This window comes from Sciurus carolinensis, chromosome 2, assembly GCF_902686445.1.
Source record: "Sciurus carolinensis chromosome 2, mSciCar1.2, whole genome shotgun sequence".
NCBI classification, from domain to species: domain Eukaryota; kingdom Metazoa; phylum Chordata; class Mammalia; order Rodentia; family Sciuridae; genus Sciurus; species Sciurus carolinensis.
The window spans coordinates 74,053,897-74,066,903 of NC_062214.1; the positions used below are offsets into that span (position 1 = coordinate 74,053,897).

Genomic DNA, 13,007 nt, shown 5'->3' on the forward strand with positions numbered 1-13,007 from the left:
GCTAGGCAGCTCTGCCATGTAGCACACTGCAGTCAAATTTGTGGCAGTAATCAAATCACCTTCTGTCTGTTCTGGTCTAGGGAGCTGTTCCTCATTTTTACCATGGAGCTCAAAGATGCCACCCACCACTGCAGACTTTTGAGCCAGAGAGGGCCAAAGTCAAAACTGTGATTTGATTTAATCGTTCTGGCAATTGCTGCTGCAGAGTATAGGGTGGACTGCTGAGAGACTGCACAGAGACTGCAGCACCCCTGAGAAGGTACGAGAGGAGCCAAGTCCGGTTGTTGTGGGACAAAGCAAATAGGACAGATGTAGACCAGGCCAGGTACTGAGCAGAGAGTCAGAAGAGGGACCTGAATGAACTGGGAAACAGAACAAGAAATAGGAGACAGAATATTTCAGGAGTAGCGTCTGGGCCACAATACTGGGTTTGCTGCATGATTTAAGAGTTACTTTCCAGACCTGGTGGTGCATGCCTGCAATATCAGAGACTTGGGAGGCTGAGATTAGAGGAGGATCATAAGTTTGAGGCCAGCCTTGGCACTTTGGCAAGACTGTCTCAAAAATGAAGTGATGAAGCACTCCTGGGTTTAAAAAGGAAGGAAGGAAGGAAGGAAGGAAGGAAGGAAGGAAGGAAGGAAGGAAGGAAGGAAGGAAGGAAGGAAGGAAAGAGGAAAGGAGCTGCTTGATCTCTTTGGATCTAGACCAACAATTAGTGAAGAAACTGCATTATCTCAGGTTGGGGAGCTTAATCCTAGGGAGCCTGGAGCACAGCCCACAGCAAAGGAGTCAGAATGTCAGGGTGAGCCTATTCCCCAGGGACTTCTAAAGAGTCCAAGGGGAGCCAGTGGCACATACCTGCAATACCAGTGACTCAGGAGGTTGAGGCAGGAGGATCTCAAGTTCAAAGTCAGCCTCAGCAACTTAAAGAGGCACTCAGCAACTTAGTGAGACCTTGTCTCAAAAAAAAAAAAAAAAAAAAAAAAAAAAAACAATAAAAAGGGCTGGGAATGTTGCTCAGTGGTTAAGCTCCCTGGGTTCAATTCCCAGTTAAAAAAAAAAAAAGAGCAGGGGAGTGTGTGTAAAGGGGGATTGACATTTATGGCCATGCACACCAGGAGATGTGAAGACCAACCTTAATAATTACTGGAGGTATTGGCACAGTGACCTGGTTTTTGGGGATAAGGACCTGAAAGCTTTCACATTTCTGAAGCCTTCCAGTGTAGAAGAGAGGTTAATGTGTTCCATATTGTCCCACATGGGACCTTTCAGGATCCTGAATACAAGATACATCTGATGTGGCCATCTGGCTGGGTAATGGAGAGCCACTGGGCATCCCTGACACAGGCAGGACTGAGGGGTTCCAGAGGATGCACTGGGAGCTGTTTCTCAAGGTCCTCTCCTCCCCATGACTCTGGTTCTAGGTCTTGCCCTGGCACAATCTACAGGACTTGGCAGCTGGTGGTCTGTACCCATAAGGAGGTTCAGTTCAGGGGTAACTCCCAGTGCAGGGTCAGCATGACTGGGAAGTGACCAGAGAGAGGAAAGGAACAGCCTGACACATGGGAGGGCCAGTACCACACGACCTCCTGAACCAAAAGTAGACAGAAGGAATGCTGGACGCTTGCTCCTGCTATAGCAGCTCACAGTGGCTAACTGTGAACTTTTTGTAATGGCATAATTAGCGGGGGAAAGTGTCTTCCTCTGCTTAAAATACAAGTAAAAGTTTCCTAGTGCCTTCAGGACACAGAAGTAAACTTGGAAGCACAAGTTCACTTGTACATATCACCAGGCTAGCCAGGTACAACTGTCACAGGTCATGGGGACCTGGAATCTCATCCCCTCCAACCCCAAGAGCACCCCTTCTGTCCTCCAGGTCCAGGTTAGGGCCTCATGTTTTGGAGCTAACTTTCAGAACTCTTTTCAAGACTTGTGTAAATCAAGTCCTAATTCCTTTTACAATGTAAAACAAACAGGGATTAGGAAAGACTAAAGATATCATTTCCAATGGAAATTGGGTCTTCCTTAAAGGAAACTCCAGTATCAAAGGGAGGTTTCAGTCAAAGGTTGAAAGGTTTTCCTTCACTATTTCTATGGGTAATATTTATTAAAAAGAGTTCTGGCTATTAATACCTTGACTTCACACATGTGCATACGCACACACGCATATATACACACACCCACTCAAATACTTAAAAGAACTCTAATCAGTTTTTAAAATTCACCCCTTAATAAAATTCTTGTTCCTTTTGATTCTGTCATTCACAGAATTTTTAATATAGGACGTGTAAATCTAACTGACAGCTTCCTGGAAGGCCCATCATCCTGAGGAGGAGTCTGTGACTCCTCCTGACTCCTCCTCAGCTACCTCACACTAAGCCTCATGTTTCCAGCCATAAATCCATCAAGAGAAAGCATTCTTCCTCTTCCTGGCAGTGGAGAGAACTAGAATGCAGCTACGTTGGATGATCTGAGATTATACGCATCATAACGTTTCCATTCAGGAATGGTAGTCCCATTCATCTGAAAGTGCACTGTTGTGGGTTGAAGTCTGTCCCCCCTCAAATTCAGATCTAATTTCTAGGACCTCAGAATATGACTGTACAGAGAGATAGGCCTTGGAAGAGGCAAGCAAGTTAAAATGTGGTCCATTATGTTGGGCCTGGATCCAATGACTGGTGTCCTGCTAAGAGGGGATTAGGATACAGACACACAGAGGAAGGACCACGTGAGAACACAGTGAGAGAATGGCCACCCACAAGCCAAGGAGAGAGGCCTGAGTAGGAATTGAGCCTGCCAAAACCTTGATCTCAGATTTCTGGTCTCCAGAATTGTGGGATGATGAATTTCAATTGTTTAGGCAACCCAGTCTGTGGTACTTTGTTATAGAATTCTGAGCAAATATGTGTACATTTAAAATGTGGTCTATCCTGAGTCTGAAAATGCCTCCAAAGCCTTCAGTTTTCTCTGTCTGTGGATCTCACCTGTAACACCCCTTTGATCTTGAAGCTAAAATGTCAGCTGGTGTCTTCACTCATGGACTACTCTAAAATACAAAATGAGGAGGGACGGTTGCACAGAGCAGGGTCCTGAGGTCAGGAAGCTGAAATCTGCGAGCTGGAGTAACACCAGCCAGTCACTTTCTTCTGGTTCAATGCAAAGACCACCTTTCCTCCTTGCTTTCTCAGGAGGTTCACTTGTTGAAATAGGGAAGTGAGCTCCTGAGTGCCTGCTCCCTGTACGAATGGCCAGTGCTGTTAGAGAGCACCAGGGCTGTGTGTTATTGGGGGCCTGGTGCATCTGGGCTCAGTGGTGGCAGCGCGGGGCCACTTTCACTGCATAAACCAGAGAATCACCATTGCAAGCCTGAGTCCTCACTGGACAAGAAGGCAGAAACCCTACTATGACCTTTGGGAATCAGAGACTTAGGAATCCCCTTCCCTCAACAAAGACAGGTCAGTGAGCATAGCTTGTGACCAACCACTACATTTACTAAGTAAATTTTCAAAATCTTCCAGCCCATTCAGATTGACCTACACACGTCACTCAGTGCTCAGAACATTGGAAGTACATGAGTGCACACAACTGGAGTATCCACTATGATGCTTCACATCTAGGTTGAAATGTGAATGTGCAGCAATATTCTCAGCTGCTCCGGTTTCTTCCAGACTTCACTGTAGCCATGGCTTAGCCCAACCCTACTCATGCCAGTCTGAACATCGACAATGATGGTTTCAGTGTTCTGTGGAAGTGGCCCTGAGTGGGCCTTACCACCAGGCCCTGAGTCCTAGCCGTCTGCCTTAAACCTGGATTTCTCCTTACTCTGGCTATAAGCTGGGTCAAAAGGATAATGCCTTCTGCGCCTCAGAGGCTCATCTGATAAGTTGGAATAATAAGAGACCCAAGTGTCAAGAGAACTGACATACAGTGATCACTCCATGAGTGTCAGCTGGTGCTGCTACCTCAGGCAGGAGAGAAGGTGCCAGTTTGGATCTTAAGCGCCCCCAAAGGTAGACCCATATGTTACAGCATAGCAGTATTGGAAGGTGATAAAACCTTTAGGACATTGAAGGTCCTTCCTCCCTCTCTCACTTTCTCTTTTACTTCCCAGACAGGAGGCAAATTATTTTAGTCTGCCAAGTACTCCTACCCTGAAGTGTAGCAGGCTACAGGCCCAAAGAAATGGGGCCAAGTGGGCATGGACTGGAACTGTGAGCCAGAATAAACCATTTCTCCTCCATAGCTGATTATCTCAGTAATTTGTTCTAGAAACAGAAAGCTGACTAACATGGAAGGGCTACAGGTATCTGAATGCTGACACAGAGCTGCCCCCAATTCTAGGTTCTGGCTATGCCTGCTCCAGGTCTCCCATCAACCAGCATCTGCAGGCAGCTCCTTGTAACACCCAAGTCTCAGAGGGTGGGTGCCATGTGTGCACACTCAGGAAAGGTAGGAGGTTCCCTGCTGTGGACACACAAGAACTGCCCCCCCACGACCCTGGCTTCTTGTCTTTGATGCTCCAGATAAACAGTCTGACCTCAGCTTCAGAATCCCAACCTGCATCAACACCCTCCCCCTGTTGCTTTTACCCTTGAAACGACAGCAAGTCAAATACAGGAGAAGGGTTTCCATGGCCCAAAGAGGTCTCCCTGGGCCAAGGCAGAGACGTCAACCTCAGAGTTTGTCCTCGAAGAATTTCCTGCCTGGTGGTCAAGGCTCTAAAACACTTGATAAAGACCGGATGAGCAAACCAAACTATTTGAAGTTTTGTCCAAAACAAACCTAGGTCTATAATCCTTTGAAGTTGACCTTCTTTACCACACAAATGAAAAGTCTTATTTTTTAGCCAATGGTAGAAACCACTGCGAAAAACCAGTCATTCAAGGTGAATAACTTTTTTTTTTCCACTTTGTACCCAAAGACAAAAAAGTCTAATGTAGATACTTTTATTTGTTGATTTTTTTAATTTTAATTTTTATTTTTGGTGCTAGGGATTGAAACCAGAGCACCTCACATGCTGACTATGTACTGTATGGTTAAATTGGGAGGGGGGGCAATTTTTAAGCACTGGTCTAAATCTTAACCTAGGAAAGTTCACTTGGATGTAACTAGCACCTGTTCTCTGGACCCATAGGAGAAAACTTCTCATCGCACTCAGTGACACCCACATTTCTTGGCCTTTTCTAGTTGAAGGGGAGGGGAGAGTCAGGCATTCTGACAGCTACACTATACTACTAAAAACAGCTTTATTGAAAACCAACAAATTAAAGAAGCTGGCTTTTGGCCTGATCTCAGCTTGGTTAAAACACTCATTTGGCCCATTAAGTCGCTGTTCAGCATATGGATTATTCATGAGCATGAATAAAGTGAGAAAGCTTTGAATTTATTTCAATATGAAGCCCAATTTAGATGACAGGAAGCATGGTTTCACACTGACCCAAGTAGGCAATGGTGTTCTCTGAAGGCAACGTTGTACCTCATAAGGTCTCTTTTACCATCATTATAAAATGTGTCCACCATCCGATCACTGCCACTTCACTTATGAATGGGCAAAACTGTAAGAAACACTAACACCAAAAGGAGAACCAAAATACTGCCTTCCATTTGAGGACCATCTGCAAATAGGAAGCATTATATAACCTCCCCAGGAACACTGGGTGACATGGGGAAAGAGACTCTTACAAATTCAGAAAACAAAACGAGGACAAGAAGAAGAATTCAAATAGCTACAGAGACCAAGGAGTGGTGATAAGTTTCATGTTGTACTTCATGGACACAGAGAAGTTTCCTCTTTTGGGGTACGCTGCTCACAAAACAAGTAGAAGGGAAATAACCAGGCACAGGCCTCTTATCAAGGGACAAGGTGTTCCGGAGTCCACCCAGCAAAACATGTACTGTCTGAACACCCTTCACCTAGGGCCTGCAGTTCACAGTAGGTGTCGAAGACTACACGAAGGACCCCAGGTTCCCCAGAAATGCTCCCCTGCAGGTCAATTCGCCTCTAGAACACTATGTCTTAGCCAAGGAGAGAATGTTTATCCTCTCATAAACTTAAAACTATAAAGTAATGATTTAATAATGCAAAATCCCTTGTACACACACTCACACAGGCACTTGCACCTATTTGTACACACCCATGCATACCCATGCCCATGTGCACATACACTCGAAGATACACAAATAAACATACACAGCCACCATTATTTGTGAGTAAAAGTGATCTCTCACTGTCAATGCTTCCAACTGGTAAAGAAATTTCCTGCTGTGGAAACACACACAAGTACCCAAAGCCTTGAACACTTTGCAATTGCTAATGCAATTTAAGTACAGTTAGGAAAGTTGGAATTTAATTAACCCACCCCCAGATTTTCTTTAAACAATGAAAATATGATTAAAGAGAAACACAACATTTCATCTGGTATGTCACCTTAAATAGACTAAAAATCTCTTATTGCTTTGTTTGTCTTTTTTCCTGGAATAAAAAAAAAAATGACTATTTCATTTTCACCACAGAAGAGTCACCCTATTTTGTTCTAGTGCCACCTCCTTCTGAGGTCACTATAAAAAGGTGAAGGAGCATGGGGAGGGCAGCAAGTATTTTCTACCACATGCCAAAAAATAGAGTTAAATGCACACACAAACTTTTAAGTTTCTACTTAATGTGGATAAACACTTCAGGTTAGCCTAATATTATCAACTCTCATGGCATTTAATATTTTTCCATTAAAAATCAATGTGCTTTACTTTATATAAGCAGTGATTTTATAGACCATAGATTTAAGACCAAAAAAAAATCTAGAGCACCAATTTTTTTTTCTTTTTTATCTTTTTGGGGGTGCTGGGGAATCAAACCCGGGGCCTTGTTTAAGTTAAACAAGCTCTCTACCATTGAGTTACATCATCCCCAAAAGAGTACAACCAAATTTACATTCCCTCCCATGAAGTACACACAGTTGACACTATAAAACATGGTATGTCTCAAATAATCCTATCACCTATCTAAACAAAATTCTTTGAATATCCACCTGTGCTAGCATTAACATTTTTATCTAAATAAAATTATTTCATTCTCAAAATAGTTTTCTTTCCTATTATGTATTCAATATCCTTCAAGAAAAGTATGTAATGGTTAACTGTGAGAATGAAAATATCCCCTAGTCTAATTTATGAGCTTGTTGACTGTATTTCAATATGTAAAAGAAAATCATGAATCTTTTGCAAAGGCTTAATATTGACCAATTCAATTAACACACGAAGACACCAAGCCAGCTGTCTTTGTTTTCCACATAGATGATAGATTATGTTGCCTCAATAGATTTCACAGTTGAGAATGTAGCTACATTTAATTAAAGATTAACAAATGGGAAAGTTTAACATTAATAATAATACTGGGCATATAGCTCAGTTGGTAAAGTGCTTGCCTTGCAAGTACGAGACCCTGGGTTCAATCCCCAGCACCAAAAAAATAAATTAATTAATTAATTAATAATAATAAACAACTCTGGTACAAGAACTACCAGGCAAACTACTTTATTTCCTTCAGTTTTCCTGTGGCAGTGAGAATTGAGGGATCATGTGCAAAAACCGTTTTGTTTTGTTTTTTTTATTGTCTTCTACATATTTGAAAATTGAAAGTTATTTTCCTAAGCTCCCTGAATTCTGTCAAGTAACTTAGGGCAGGTCTGTCTCTTCTCCACAAAAGAAACTGCTTTGCCAACAATCCTCGCATGTTGGGAATTTAGTAATGACCTTACACAAGGTAGAGGTAAAGTCACATCACTCTCCAGAATCAGTGCAGATCTGGATACGAGGTAAATCTTTTTGAATTAGTGCTTCTCAGATGTTTTCCAGTCTAAGAAAGTTCCCATACCCATTTCCTCTTTTTCCTCCTCAACTAGAGCACACATCAGCATGCATACACACGTGTGGACACACATCCACACCTGCCTGGGAAGATTAAGTGATAATTCTTCCTACAAGTCCAACAATTACTGCTCCAAGTACTGCTACATGAACAGCTCTGGGTGGAACCTGGATTGTGGACAGTAATCCAAGTAGGTCCACCCAAAAGACAAATGATCGGAACATATTTTCTCAGTAAATAAGCCAACATAGAAGTCACCTCTTGGACGCTCTTCCCCAACAATGACGTGGTCTCTGGGTCTGGACTCTCCTCAGGGAGCCCTGCCCTGCTCTCCTCCCACCCTTTTCTTAAATTCCAACACCTACCTGGCATTTCATGGCTCTGTTTATTCATTATCATTTATTCTTAGTACTTATCACTTCAAACCTCTACCTAACTTAACTTATTTACACAGATAGCAAAAGTACCCTAAGGGGAAAAGATCCTTCCCAGTTTTGATCAGTACAACACCTAGAATGGGGTTTGATCCATAACAAATGCTTAATAAATATTTGTTGAATGAATAATACTTTGCAAAAATGGGGACTCTAAAATAAATGACTTGTAGGTAAATAGATATGATTAGGCAGCTCCTAATACTGCAGAAATGATTATGCAAATGTTACATTTTAGATAGAAATCCTTCCCATAGAGAGGGTGGATGAATGAAGCTTCAGGACAGGACTGTGGGGCTCCATGAATGTGCCTGTGAGGAAACAGGAGATGCCCAGTGCACTAGGGAAGCCCTGGACGCTGGAGACCCCTCCACGACAACCTAGGAGGTGACAAAACTCATTCCCTTCACATTCCACCCTGGTTGGTGGATAGGGAAGGGGAAGACACTTTGAGAAAATCTCTTGTCTTCACTTTTTATATGTCTCATCTATACCATGATATGATATAGATTTGCTAAACGCAGGGTTTGCTTTTTAAAATATATGAAATTATTTCAACAATATTTTCTCTATTACAAATATGATGGACACAATAAGGCCTGACACCCAGGGTGCCAGAACAAATGTGATTAAGGTTCAGAAAGGGGAATGTCCAGCACTGGGTTTTCTCTTAATTCTTGCACAATGTCATTTGACTAACTTTTAAATCAAATCTTCATTAAGTCCCAAAATCTAAGTTTCCTTTGACAGAGACTTGATGGCTGGGTGATTTAAGGTTCTGGAGTCATCGGTCTGGTATCTGGGTCCTTGTTCTGGGATTCTGGGTTCTGAGTGGGACATGCCCATCACTCCCCTGCTTCTCTTGCTTCCCTGGTAGCCCCTCAGCTATGTACAGCTTATCTAATACTCTTTATTAAATGCAACCCTATTCCCCCAACATCATCCTCCCTGTAAATGCAGGAACTCATTTCCTTGGACCACTTCTGAAAGCATCCTTCTGTGTAAGCCAATGGCCAGACTCCCAAGGCATGCCTCAGATGAGCAATCCAGGACAGGACATGGCTAGGAGGAGGGGGCTCTACAGAGCACGTTTTCCTGCTAGGCACCTCTTGATCTCCAAAAACGCATACCATTTTAATTTCACCTGGTGTTAGCACTGTGTGTCCCCTGCACAGACCTGGAGCGGGGCATGGACAGAAGGTTAAGATCCCCCTGGTGGAATTTGCATATCTTGGCCAGTAGGTTTGATTGTGAGTGAGAGGTCAAAACCACTTCCCTTCCAACTCCTCACCCCTCAACCCTGCTGCACAGTGGCTGGTGCACATCTGAGACAGAACTCAACTACGGGAGACCTCATGCTGATCTCAGAAACTCCCCTGGGGAGAAAACGTTCTTGAGCTACATGCTGGGAACAGGCCATGGCTTCTGTTACGCTGCCATTTGATGAACTAGCACAATGGCTCAGTAAATGTGGACTGTCCTAAATGTTCCCTGTAACTTTTCAGGAACTGTAAATAGCATTCTGAGAAACTCAGAACTGTCCAGTGGAAATCAGGGGTACAAAAAGGGAGTCCTGCTCTCCAAATTCACAGGCTGATCAAGGGCTCAGGCAGGCAGGGGTTCTCCCAGACCCTGAGATCTCATCTACTATAAAATGAAGCCTGGCCTGAGGAAATGCAGATGCTCTGACCCCAGAGGAGCCACATAGGAGACACCATGTAGCCCAGATGCCTGTGAAAACATGGGTCACTTACAAGTTCTGAGAAGCCACGAACCACTTGCCGTCGCTTCAGGTTGGTCTCTCCATCCAGGTTGGCAGTCTCGATGTGGCACAGCCCATCAGGGTCACTGGAGGAGAGCAGCAGAATGTCCGCAGGGATGATCTCGTTGCAGCGAAGACGCACAAAGTCTCCCACATGGATTTCTTTCCAGAATCGGTTCACATACTTCTTTTCTTCCCTGATAAGAAGACTCAGGTTAATAAGACTAGTAAGAGCTTGATCACAACTAAATTGTGATGGATATTTAGAGCTCAACTATCAATTCTATTTTTGAGTAAGTTTGGAATTTCTATAATAAAAACTTTTTAAAAAGAATATTCATAAATCCACATATGGTACAACTCCATTTATATGAAATGTTCAGAACAGGCAAAGCCATAGAGACAGAAAGTGGGTTAGTGCCTGCTACAGTGGAGAAGAGATGTGGGGATGAGTCAGGGTTTTCTTCTGGGGTGAGGAAAATGTTCTGGCAGTGGAGAGTAGTTATGGGTTGCACAACATTGTGAACACACCGAATACCATGGACCCACTCACTTTAAAATGGTTACAGTGACCACACTGACACCTATCCCAGAAAAATTGAAAGCAAGGGCTAAAACTGGTACTTGAGAGACAGTGTTCACTGCTGTAAAACGAGTTTCTCTGTTTCTACCATTGGGTGGGGTCTAAGCCCTTTTTAATGTTAGCAGCTAATCAAGGCAGGGGATGCTGGCCAACATCATGGAGGGTCACAGTTAGCAAAAGTGGATTCTTCACCACTACCATTGAGTAGTGTACTGTAGCTCTTAAAGGCGAGTTGTGCCCTCCAGTGTCACAGCAGTTCCCAGAAGCTCACCACCAATTTTTTCTTTCTGGGCTCTTGTGTCACAAATTCAAAGAATGAAATTGACAGATAAGGAATAGAGTACAAAAAGAGTAGATTTGTTCATGTAAAAAGAAAAGAGACAGAATTATCCCAAGAAGAGGTGGGACACAGGATGGGGTTACCAGCCTGAGTGTGCAAGGCTAGGGCTTTATGTAGCACTTGGGTCAATGCTATTGGTCCACATTTATGCTAATCAGGGTTTGGAAAAGTACTAAAACTATAGGTTAACCCTTGAGTGAACTTCCATTCAGATGTACCCCACTTCCATTTCCTTGCCATTCTGCCTGCAATCCCAGCTTCCCAGGAGGTTGAGATTGGCAGACTGTGGATGCTCAGGGGTCGTGGACTGCAGCACAGTGTAAAGTGGGTGTACACTCAGGCCTGGGCTGGGCCACCATGGGGTGACAGGTAGGCATGCCCTGGCTTGCCTTGGAACTGGCTCACTCTGCCCCAGGTGCATGCTGGCAAGGTAGCTCCTAACAGCCAAGGCCAGTGCTTGTTGCCCACCCTCCAGCCCGTCTAGGTCACACCTCCGTGGCTACACTGCTGCTTCTTGGGGGAGATATGTGGGCTGTCCGTGTGGCTCAGTAGCAGGGAGCCATGTCAGCACCATTATTCACAACAGTCAATACGTGGATTCAACCCGTCCTTCAACACGTAAATGGGTAAACAAATGTGATATAGGCACACAATAGGATATTATTCAGTCATAAAAAGGAACTCTGAAGATCTTGTGCTGAGTGAAATAAGTCATTTCACAAAAGGACAAATGTGGGATTCTATTTACATCAGGTACCTAGAGTAGGCAAATTAGCAGACAGATTACAAGTTACCAAGGGTTGGGGGTGTGGAGAGCAGGCTAGTCCTTTCCAGAGTTACTCCATGATATACAGAACAATGGTTCTCAGGCTGTGCCCAGCCCTGAATTAGTCCATTTTGTAAAGCAGTCTTCCATGAGTTACTCCCTTTTTAGCACAAGTGTCAAGGCTTTGTGTAAGTAAGCAACAACCATCACTCCAGCACAACTATAAGGCACAAGATGATAAACAACTTATTCATGCCAATTTATCAAACTAAATCAGGAGCACCTGGACACATGGGCATCCCAAAACACATCAGAAAACTCAGACACAAGAGCTTATCAACTCTACCAGATATAACCCGTCACCTAAGACTCAAAAAGAGGAGTTTCCCAAGACTGAATGCAGTGGCACCCTGACCCCGTCACCTGGTCGTCATGAGCCTTGCTCTGGAAAATTGCTATAGTTGCACACCTCCATTCTCTCTCCTGGGCTCTAGCTTAGCTGGTTTCTCTTCCTCCTGAGGATTACTGACACCCACTTCAAACTGACACCTCAAGCTGACACTCTGAAACTGCCATCCATTTGGACCACTGCCTTGACAGCTATGCAAAACTGGTTTGTTAAAACCCTTATCTGACAGTGACTTCATTGCCTTTGGTCTTGACACAGCATTTTGTAACCCTGCGTCTGCCTTAAGCCTTTCTTGGTCTTTCTGTAACCTGTAAATACATCACTCTGTGGAATACGATGTGTGACTAGAGTGTTACAGACATTAGAAATTAAGATTGGAATGGAATAAAAGAATTTGGGATTGCACAATCCGTGACTACCAGGTGATCCATTAGCATTCAGTGAACTGCAACCAATGAAAGTGATATAACTCATGAATGTATTGCTATTCAATAAATTCTGACACTGTGGAAAACAAAAGTGTTTGGTCTGTGTTAAAGACACATCTTGCTCATGACAGGGGAGGAAGGATGGGGAGTTATTGATTAATGGGTTCAAAGTTGCTATTTGGGTGATGGGAAAGTTTCGGTGATAACTGAGTCCTGTGAAATGTACATTTTAAAACCGTTAAAATGAAAAAGTTCATGTTATATGTATTTTATTACAATAAAAACTCATTAAAATTTTTTGACCATGTGAAACTAAACTGAAAGTGCAAGAGGTTAGCGAATTGTTAGGCAATTAAGAGGACAGGTACTATATTTCTGGCCTGGGCTTGACCCTGGCTCCACCTTGGAGCAAACATTGCTA

At 43.5% G+C, this 13,007-nt stretch overlaps 1 protein-coding gene across 3 annotated transcripts in view; it reads right to left on the reverse strand.

Moving 5' to 3' along the window:
* Window positions 1-13,007, reverse strand: part of Atp10a (ATPase phospholipid transporting 10A (putative)) — a 180,321-nt gene that overhangs the window by 76,137 nt on the left and 91,177 nt on the right. For all 3 annotated transcript variants that reach the window (XM_047541124.1, XM_047541122.1, XM_047541125.1), the window contains exon 2: window positions 10,053-10,257. In XM_047541124.1, the coding sequence (XP_047397080.1) occupies window positions 10,053-10,257 (205 nt within the window). The remainder of the gene's footprint in view (window positions 1-10,052; window positions 10,258-13,007) is intronic.